Source organism: Chinchilla lanigera, unplaced genomic scaffold, assembly GCF_000276665.1.
Source record: "Chinchilla lanigera isolate Chin_1 unplaced genomic scaffold, ChiLan1.0 scaffold00007, whole genome shotgun sequence".
NCBI classification, from domain to species: domain Eukaryota; kingdom Metazoa; phylum Chordata; class Mammalia; order Rodentia; family Chinchillidae; genus Chinchilla; species Chinchilla lanigera.
The window spans coordinates 1,736,952-1,747,625 of NW_004955408.1; the positions used below are offsets into that span (position 1 = coordinate 1,736,952).

A 10,674-nucleotide genomic window follows, 5' to 3' on the forward strand; every position below is an offset into this window, starting at 1 on the left:
TGTCTATATCTGTTTTCATGAGAAACCACTTTGAAGATATCAATATGTAATACAACAAGCATTGTTAATTCCCTGCCACTTTGTTTGTAACTCTGTATTGTCTGTACTGTTCTTTTGCTATTTTGTAAAATGTTATCTGTCTGTTAATGTTTTCCTCCTTTTATTTTTAAAATAAAAAAGAAAAACAAACAAACAAAAAAACCAAATCTAGTTCATATGGTTAAATGTGGCAAATTAATGATTACCTCAGTTTGTGATTTTCTAGGCTGTGTTTAATGCTATTGTTATTGCCAATTGTACCACTTTAGGCAAAGTGACACAATTGTTCTAACCAGGTATTTTTCCTTGTATTCCAAGATTGACATTACTTAAGGGTCATAGAAAATACTGAGGGACAGAACCAAAGAATCAGGGGCTGGGTCAAGCAGTCAGTAGATTCTCAACCCAACAAACTGAAGAGGTAGGATCTTGCAACAGACTCAAAACCCCAAAACCAGCTACATCTGGAAGACACCTCTGAGAAGTAGTCATTTCCTAAGGATTCTAAATATTAGCAATAAAGCAACTTACCATAGGCAATTTGCAAGCATCACCCCAGGAATTAAACAAAAAAAAAAATAAAAACAAAAACCAAGAGAAGAAAATGAGACAACACTTTAAAAAGACGCCACTCCAAACATTCAGTTTACCAAAGGCAAAATCAGGGTCTCTGAGGTGGTATAATGTGAAAGCTATCCACCTGGCTTCTCTGAAGTGGTAACAACAAGGCAAATTAATGACACTCTAGAAAAAATCAAGTCAGAAATAATTTCCCAGATAACTACAGAGATGATGACTACAATAAAAACCATACTTAGTCATTCTAGAGCAGATACAGGTAAAAAGAGGAGCCTAAGAAAATTATGGAAATCATGAATATCCAACATAGGAAAGAAATAGAATCCATAAAACAGATTCAAGTAGATATTCAGGAGAATAGAAATTCCATTGAAAGGATCTGCAGCAGAATGAGTTAATGTGAGGACAGAATCTCAGACATAGAAGACAAGCTTATGATTAGCAATCATGAAAAGAAAGATTTCTTAAAAATAGCAATGGAGCATGAGAAATCAATATAGCAGCTACTAGATGATGCAAAGAAGAATAACATAAGATTGATTGGAGTCAATGAAAAAGGAGGAGATAGCACAAATGATACGTTTAAAAAAAATGTTCACAAACATGGCAGAAAACTTCCCTGGCAGGGAAAAAGAATTTGACATACAGATAAGTGAGTCATATAGAACTCCAGTTAGCCACAATAAAAAAAAATCTACAGCCAGGCACACTATAGTCAAGATTCCAGAAATTCAATGTAAGAATAGACTCTTAAATTCTGTTGGGAAAAGAAACAAATGAGATCATATCAAATTAAAAGGCTTTTGCTGAACAAGGGAAAAAAACAACAGAGTGAAGAGAAAGAATGGGAAAATATTTCTGCCATCTAGTCTTCAGACAGAGGACTAGTATGTAAAACATATAAAGAATTCAAAGTTTAGGCTCCCTCTAATAAAAGACCCAATCAAAAATGGACAAGTGAAATGAACAAACACTTTTCAGAAGAAGTACAAATAGCCAATAAATACATAAAAAAATGTTCAACATCTCTGACATCTCGGAATATGTAAATTAAAACAACCCTGAGATTCCATCTTATTCCGGAAAGAATGGCTATCACCAAGAAATGAAGTAATAACAAATGTTGAGTAGGCTGCAGGGAAAAGGGAACCCTTGTACACTGTTGGTGGGAATGTAAGCTAGTACAACCAATATGGAAATCATTATGGAGATTCCTTAGAAAACTAAACCTGAAAATTCCATTCAATCCAGATATTTCCCATCTAGGTGTCTTCCTAAAAGTGTTAGACATCATATTACAGTGATATCTACATACCCATGTTTATTGCAGCATTGTGAGAGGATGAAGCAGGAGGATCACAATTTTGAGCCCAGCCTGGGCAGCATAGTGACTTAGTAAATCTCTGACTCAAAAAATACAAAAGGGCTGGGATTTCAGCTCTATGCAAAGGTCCTGGGTTCATGCACCAGTATCACAAAAAACAATCAAAAAAGAATTCTTTTCCTTTTTTTGAAAAAATTTTTGGGAAATTTTAAGGAGTACTAGCTGGGTGTGGTGGTGAATACCTGTAATCCCAGCACTCAGGAGGCTAAAGTAGGAGGGTCATTGCAAGTTTGAGACCAGCCTGGGCTGCAAAGTGAGCTCACAACTGCATAGCATAACCCTGTCTCAAAAAGACAAGAAAAAAGTTTAAAGAGTACTAGTAGTATTCTTGTATGATTTTTATCTTAGCATGGCACTTGGGGATGGTATTTGCAATTTTCATGCTATTTCTTCATTGGTAAGTGATGTGTTCAATTTTCTCTCTTCCCTATAATCAGTTTTTAGAATTTATGCCTTCCTAAAAGAACATGCATTTGGATTTAGATTTCCACATGTATATAGATGGTGTTGAATAAAGTAGTTCCTATGATTGCTTATTAGCTTCTGTAATTAGTTATTTCTCTTGTAATTTTTACTCTATGTATTTGGAAAATTAGTTGACTAAACAAGTGTGGCCCATACCTGTAATCCCAGTGCTCTAAGAGGCTGAGGCACTAGGATAATAATTTTAAGCCCAGCCTTTCCAATTGGTCTATTTTTTTTTTTTTTTTTTTTTTTTTTTTTTTTTTTTTTTTTTTTGCAGTTCTGGGGTTTGAACTCAGGACCTTGCGCTTGCCAGGCAGGCACTTATGCCACTGAGCTATATCCCCAGCCCTTTTTCCTGTGTTCTTGCCCATAATTGTTCAAAGCGTATTCTTGACTTGATGACTTGTAGATGGTATCTTTGCTGAATGTTTCATTTCCCTTCCAGTTTGGTTTCACAGCCATCTTTCTGTACTCAGTAGATAGTTTTAATGCATGTTTTAATAGGGCTTTACCTCGTCTGGGAAGAAATGTGTTGTTCACCTGTCTTCCATTAGACTGTGAGGCATGTAGAGACAAGTCCTTTTTGTCACTAAGGCTTGCCTGACACCAAGTAGGTCTTGCTTGCTGAATGAATGCTTTCAGTAGTTACATCTTGGTTTATATCTTTATATAAATGAATATATAATACATACTTTTTGTGTAAGGCCTAGGTAAAAGTTTAGGAGTTCATAAGTATTATGTTCATAAGTCTTAAGGAATCACTTGCATCATATATACTTTATTAGAATATTATATAGAACTTGGTATAATATACTCCAAAAGATTATCTTAGAAGAACAGCATAGAGGAATTGGTAATTAAGATTATAGATTAAAGGGTACATGTTTTAACCCATTCCTGTACATTAACATATTCATCTGAACTTTGTTTTTTAGGGATGGCTTACATGTAGCTGTGAAGATTGTAAAAAATGTAGGCCGTTATCGTGAGGCAGCTCGTTCAGAAATCCAAGTATTAGAGCATTTAAATAGTACAGATCCCCATAGTGTCTTGTGAGTATACATTTGAACCATGAGCCATCATATTACTTGAAATAGAGTGCTGTGAACTCAGTTATTATTTTGATCTCTTTTAGTCGATGTGTCCAGATGCTAGAATGGTTTGATCATCATGGTCATGTGTGTATTGTTTTTGAACTGCTGGGACTCAGTACCTATGACTTCATTAAGGAAAACAGCTTTCTGCCATTTCAAATTGATCACATCAGGCAGATGGCATATCAGATCTGCCAGTCAATAAATTGTAAGTATACATGATAAATCTTCATAAACACCAGAAATTTTTTTATTATATGAGCAACATCAAAACTTGTCAGTAAAAATACATAATACAGGCAAAGATGAAAGCCCTTTGAACCACCACATCCATTGCTAATCCCTTGTCACCCCTGCTGATACCAATTAAATGTATAAGTAAAATATGTCTCTTTCGTTCTCTTTGTAGTTTTGCACCATAATAAATTAACCCATACAGATCTGAAACCTGAAAATATTTTATTTGTGAAATCGGACTATGTAGTCAAATATAATTCTAAAATGGTAAGTTAAAGACTTATTTTAATTTTGGTGGTTGTCCTTAAAATTAATTTGCTTGGCGATCTTTGAGGGATTTTACATCCGAACCTCATTATATCCTGATGTTTAACCACAAAAGAACCAGGGCTCGGGGTTAGCTCAGTGGTAGAGCACTTGCCCAGCATGTTCAAGGGCCTGGCTTCAGTCCTTAGCACTGCAAAAAAAAAAGAAAAAATTCCCAGTAAGCTTTTTTAAATAGTGCTTTGGAATATTTTATGCTGTTAGTGAGTTTCATGTATATTCAATTGTTCTTCTCTAGAAACGTGATGAACGCACACTGAAAAACACAGACATCAAAGTTGTTGACTTCGGAAGTGCAACATATGATGATGAACATCATAGTACTTTGGTGTCCACAAGGCACTACAGAGCCCCAGAGGTTATTTTGGGTCAGTAGACACTAGACTACTTATACTGTAACTGAAGGTGAAGTTTTTGTTGCTTACAGCTTTTATTGGGGTGGAGAAGGGCATGACTAGAATGACTTTTCTTAGTGGAATACAAAAGAAATTTTCTGTTTTCATAAAAAATGTGTGAACATTAATACAAGTATTTTTCCTAGCTGCTAAAAATGTGATCCCATTTGTGATACTACTAGATAACCCAAGTTAATCTTAAGTGATATAAAAGAATAGGTTCTGTTAGCTAAGTGCATTATAGCATTGTGGTTTCAAAGTTTTGTAGGTACCCATTTTCATACTGTCAGAAAAGTATGATTCTGGTAAAAATGCTAAGTGTTTGATTGGCAGACTCTTGATTCAGAGTAGATAAAGATCAAGAGGATTAGAAAGAAGGTCCTGTTAAGAGGAAAGTCTGTAATACTCATTGATAGAAAGACTGGAAAAGAAAATGAGTTAAGGTGCAGTTTTGAAATAGGAACTCAGGGAGCACTTATAACTTAAAATTTAAAAGTTAGAGATCAGGTCATACATCAAAGATGGGATGGAGGCTTGGAGACAGTGGGAGAAGTTCATATCAGGTGCTAATAGAGGTAGTTCAGAATTGGAGAGTTTCAGAAGTGACTTGTCCAAGAATGGGGTAATGTGCTGCAAAAGGTTATAGTCGCCTGGTGGAAACCAATACAGTATTAAGAAAATGGGCATGGTTTAAGAAGAAAGCTTTTTATCTGAGGTCTAGGTTCTAGTGTTTGTAGGTTCTGCATGTGTTGACCACAAGTTGACACCATAATATATCATCCATGTATTCAAATGATGGACACTGGGGGGGGGGTGTCAGCAAAAATGACTGGGGCACAGTTAAGGCCTTTGAATATATTGCTTCTCCTTTTTCTTTTAACTCCAGTAATGTTACAGAAAGTAAATGAAAATCTTTTAAAGAAGGTTGTATTTGTATTACTGATTTACTAAATATTTGATCTTTAAAAGGTTAAAATGTCTATAGGATTTGTTCTTTTCAATGGAATATAGGCTTAAGAAAGTTAGTATATTGTCCATTACTGAGTAGTACTGCCATTGAAAATTGTGAAGGAGAAAGTACATATAATCATGTATATACAGCCTGAAGTGTGTGTTTGTGTATTTCCCTGTCTGTGGATTTAAGTATCTCTAATTTCTTTATCTAGCTTATAAAATAGTATTTTTAAATGGAAGAAGTAAACTCATTTGTCAAGTTGGTTATAATTGATAAAGGCTAAGTAATTATGTTTTGAGATAATTATAGGACCTGTTAGTTGTACTAATGTAGATATGTCTGCATGCACCATGAATGAAGTATAATAGTTGTAGTAGTAGTGTTGCCCATCATATGAAGACAGATTATGGGATAGTAGTTGGAAAATGCTAGTCCTTCTTACTGTATATAAAATGCCCCTTAGGGCTGGGGATTTAGCTCAGCAGCACAGCGCCTGCCTGGCAAGTGCAAGGTTGTGAGTTCAATTCCCAGTACTGGAAACCCACCCTCCACCCCCGCAAAAAAAACAATGCCCCTTTCCAGTTTGGTTTTTTTTTTTTTTTGTCTTTTTGAGACAGGAGTTTGATATGAAATTCAGGCTGGCCTTCAACTCACTTTGTAGTCCAGGCTGGTCTTGAACTCGCAGTGATCCTCCTGCCTCAGCCTCCCGAGTGCTGGGATTACAGGCGTGCGCCACCATGCCCGGCAGAAATACACATTTGCTTTTTTGTTTTGTTGTGTGTTTTTTGTTCCATCCCCACCCCAACCACGGTACCAGGAATTGAACTTGCAGTCTCACACTTACCAGGCAGGCGCTGTGCTGCTGAGCTAAATCCCCAGCCCTCCCCTTTCCAGTTTAAAATACTTTATTTTCATATAAGCAGATGCATCATACTGTGTGATCTATTCTGAGAGTAAACCAGGAATTTATTGTGTTCTCCAAATAGACTGTAAAGAACACACCCATAATAGGGAAGGATTTAGTGGATTTGCATTTAAAAGTTGATACATAGTAAGGTGTTTATGTTTGTTTTAAATAGCTTTAGGTTGGTCTCAGCCTTGTGATGTTTGGAGCATAGGTTGTATCCTTATTGAATATTACCTTGGATTTACAGTCTTTCAGGTATGTATTAGTAATTTTTATTTAATAATTCACGATCAATTCTAAGTGTTAAAGGCATGTTAAAATTTTAGCTTCCATATATCGTTATTTTTGAGATTAAAACATACGCAAATTGTTACCTTCTGTAAAAGCACAATTAGACGAAATTCACTGTTAATGAATGCTCATAGCTCCCTTTGCATGTAATTGGCATCTCAAATACAAGGTTCTTCTGTAGCTCATAATGTCTCCTGTTCCCTTTTAAGTGGCAGAGCTCTGTATATTTGCATTGGTGTTGACATAGCTAGTTTTAATTCATCTCTAGTTGTGTTGAATATCCTATTCTTTTTTTTTTTTTTTGTAAAAAAATTCAGGAAAACAGCTACTTTAAGAATTAAGCATCTATAATTTCTTGGGTATTTCTAAGTTCTAAGTACATAGCATCTCTGTCCTCAAGGAAGTCATGCAAAAGACAAGGAACAGTGGAACAGTGTAAAAAGTGTAGGGGGACCCAGGAGTTGAAGCTAGTCAGAAACCTAAGCATACAAAGGGAAAAGTATCTGAATGCAGAAGAGTAGTCAGGAAACATCACACTGTCAGAGTATCTTGTGTAAAATGGAAAGATGATGGCAGCAGGTGAAGACTTCTGTATACTTTGAAAGGTACTTGTTTTATCTTTGAAGAAAAATGGTTTCCAGGGGCTGGGGATTTATTTAGTTCATCGGCACAGCGCCTGCCTGGCAAGCGCAAGGTTGTTAGTTCAATTCCTGGTACCAGAAGAGGGAAAAAAAAACAAAACAGAAAAATGGTTTCCAAATGTAGACTGGCCCAAAATAAAAACAGTTTTGTAGAGTTACCATTCTAGTCTTTATTTAGAGATTATCCCTCCTACTATTAAAGTATCCCATTTATTAAATGACGGTGGTGGTAGTTGGTAGTTGAATTTTTCAAGTAGAAGTTTTTAATTGGCAAAACAAAAATAAAAGACCCTATTTTGGTTTCCTTTTTTTCCCTGATGATTTTACTTACATCTAAAGGTCTTGAAACCTTTGGTATGCAACTACTGAAGAATAAATGTAGTTGTGCAATCAAGGTGCTCCGTTGTTAAGTTTTGCTTGGTTTGTGGAGATCCCAGCTCAGTACTGTTAAGGTTGACTGAAAGTTACAGCAATGCAGGGACGGAGAAGCAGAGCTAAGAGTCACTTAGGTGGCTATAACACAAGTACAAGTTCACTATGGGCCCCTCACTAGGCTTCTGTTTGTGTCTGATTTGTAGAAATCCTGTTGAAAGTACTCTTGGGTGGGTAGACAGGTTCAGTGTCTGGAACCATGGTTATCCACCAGTTGTGGCAGGTAGCTGGTTTTATAGTAGTGAGTTGGCAAACTGGCCCGTGGTGAGGTTTTGTCTGGTGCCTGTTTTTAAAAAGGGTCAGAGAATGGAAATGTAGTAGGTCACTTGCCTAGTATGTGCAAGGGCCTGGGTTTGACCCCCAACCCTGCAAAAAATAAAATAAAAATTATAGATATAAATAAAACTGACCACTTTGTGAGCAGCCAAGTCAGATGTTTACTGTTTGGCTCTGTCCTGAAAGTTTGCCAGCCTCAGCTCTAGAAGCCTACCATTCATTTCAGCTGTATTTTAGCAGTTTTCTTCTATTCTGTTCTAGCTAAAGCTGCATTACTGCTGCATTATGAATATGAACTTTGATTTGGGGTTATGACTGAAGTTTCCTCATTCGTGAGCTATGTGACTAGCAGCTAGTGTGTTAGCATCTTTAAACTCATTCCCACACACGTAGCTCAGTACCGTTGTGAGGATATTGGCAGTGTATTTTCATTGCCTGGGATATATGTGGTAATAAGTGCACTGTTTGTTGGGTAGATGATCACTTTGATTAAGCAGCTGATTAAATGAAAAAGCAGCAGTTTGCTGGTAATCTCCAACTATTCCTTAGTACAGGAAGGACAAAAAAAGAAGGAAGTTTGTTCTGTTTTACATTGAACAGGTTACATGTTGATTGCTGTCAGATCTTACTAACCCATCTCAGAGACTTTAGTTTTACTGTGTTTGCACCAGACAGCACAGCTTGTTCAATTTTGTTCCTTTGTGGAATTGTGTTTACAATTTGTGTAGTGTAAATCCTGTAGCTGGCCAGTCTAGTCCTATATCAACACAGTATTGTATTCTCATGTTTTCTTTTAATATACATGTAGGCAATAATTGTCCGAATTCCTTATTTCTACTTTTATTAGACTCATGATAGTAAAGAGCACCTGGCAATGATGGAACGAATACTAGGACCCATCCCAACACACATGATTCAGAAAACAAGGTCTGTGTTAAGATTTAAGTCTTTTGTTGGGTACATGCAGTCTCTCTCCAAACTATAGAAGACCTAAAATTGTCCATAATTTTTATTCTAAGGACTGTGGGTTATTTTTTTGGTTTCCTGTACTGATGACACCATAATACATTCTACCCTTTAAAGTCGTGTTTCCAAAATACAGTTCAGTATTTACGTTATGATCTTAATAATGAAATGGTATGGGGCTTTTTATACTTAGGTTAAACTTTGCGTAAATGTTTTCCCATGTTGATGTAAAAGTAGCACTTGAGACTGTGAAAAAGCTTATCTTTTTGGAGTCCTAGCAGTCTAAATTGAAATTTCCTGCTAACTATATGTCCTTGGACAAGATACTACAGTGGTTCTAAACACAGCTTCACCAGAGCAGTCACGTAGGGGGTTAAAGATTTCTATCCCCATTCCAGATCTAAAGAAATCAGAAGTCGTAGGAATGGATTCACGAGTCTCTGTTTTAAAGCTGGCGTTGTTCCGTGTATAGTATTTAGGGAAGAACTTAGTTGGGGTGTTAAATCTAAGGGGGTTGAAGGTAAAGCAAGATACTATATAAGGTGTCATATGTAATGTTTGGGTTTTTTTTAAAATTATAAGCAGGTGTATGTCTGTCCACCTAGAGAGATGCTGTACTTACGTTTGTCCCCCATCCCATTTGGGGCCAGGTAAAGATGTGAGTCTTCCGTTACTTACTAATCCAGACTTCTTTTTCCTTGTAGGAAACGCAAGTATTTTCACCATAACCAGCTAGATTGGGATGAACATAGTTCTGCTGGTAGATACGTTAGGAGACGTTGCAAACCACTAAAGGTAAAAGGGAAAAGTGTTAACGTTAAAAAAAATAACATTTACACTATTACTAAATCTTTTTTAATGAGAATATTTTCCCCCTAGGAGTTTATGCTCAGTCATGATGAAGAACATGAGAAGCTATTTGACCTGGTTCGAAGAATGTTAGAATATGATCCAACTAAAAGAATTACCTTGGATGAAGCATTACAGCATCCTTTCTTTGACTTATTAAAAAAGAAATGAAAGTGGTCTTACTATATGCTTCTCTAGAAGAGATTTCTTTAAGACTGTGTCAGTCAACTAAACATTCTAATATTTTTGTAAACATTAAATTATTTTGTACAGTTAAGTGTAAATACTGTATGTTTTATATAGGTAGCATAATTGCCTTGTTAAGCAAGTATGGTCTTGATAATGAATGAAATATAAACGTTAAAAATAATATGTTTTCTTTTTGAGATTGCCATTTTTAAAGGCCTTTGGAATATCTTTGTGTGTCCAGTGATAAATGTGATTGATCTTGTCTTTTGTACATGGAGGTCAACTTTGGAGTGATTTTTTTTTTTTTTTTTTTGAGTAAAAGGAAATCCTGACTACTATATATTCTTAAGTGAATATTCTTTAAATACCTCAAAATTAGAGCTTTTATTTCTGTGCTTGTAACTCTAGGCAGACAGATACTAGAAACCAAAACTGATATAAAATAATTCCTGTTAGAGTTCTTTTGAACCCTAACTTTTGTGTTCTGTTTTACTTGGGTGATGTCAGTGGGGATAAGTAAGTGTTCATGCAAAGGCGTCTAGTTTGTTCATTAGGACAGGTTGTTTAATAAAGCCATGTACACTCTTCATTTAACATTAACTTCTAGTTGGAAAGTCATCTTGGAAAATCGTATTTTCCCAGGGTGATTTG

General features: G+C 35.9%; 1 protein-coding gene across 1 annotated transcript in view; it reads left to right on the forward strand.

Moving 5' to 3' along the window:
* The window catches only part of Clk4 (CDC-like kinase 4), a gene marked incomplete at its 5' end in the record, with an annotated part of 21,032 nt that extends 10,669 nt beyond the window's left edge, over positions 1-10,363 (forward strand). The window contains 8 exon segments of the mRNA XM_013508000.1: positions 3,403-3,519; positions 3,603-3,769; positions 3,971-4,065; positions 4,361-4,490; positions 6,552-6,634; positions 8,867-8,946; positions 9,690-9,780; positions 9,865-10,363. Of these exon segments, the coding sequence (XP_013363454.1) occupies positions 3,403-3,519; positions 3,603-3,769; positions 3,971-4,065; positions 4,361-4,490; positions 6,552-6,634; positions 8,867-8,946; positions 9,690-9,780; positions 9,865-10,005 (904 nt within the window). The 3' untranslated portion in view covers positions 10,006-10,363.
* Positions 10,364-10,674: the final 311 nt, after the last annotated feature.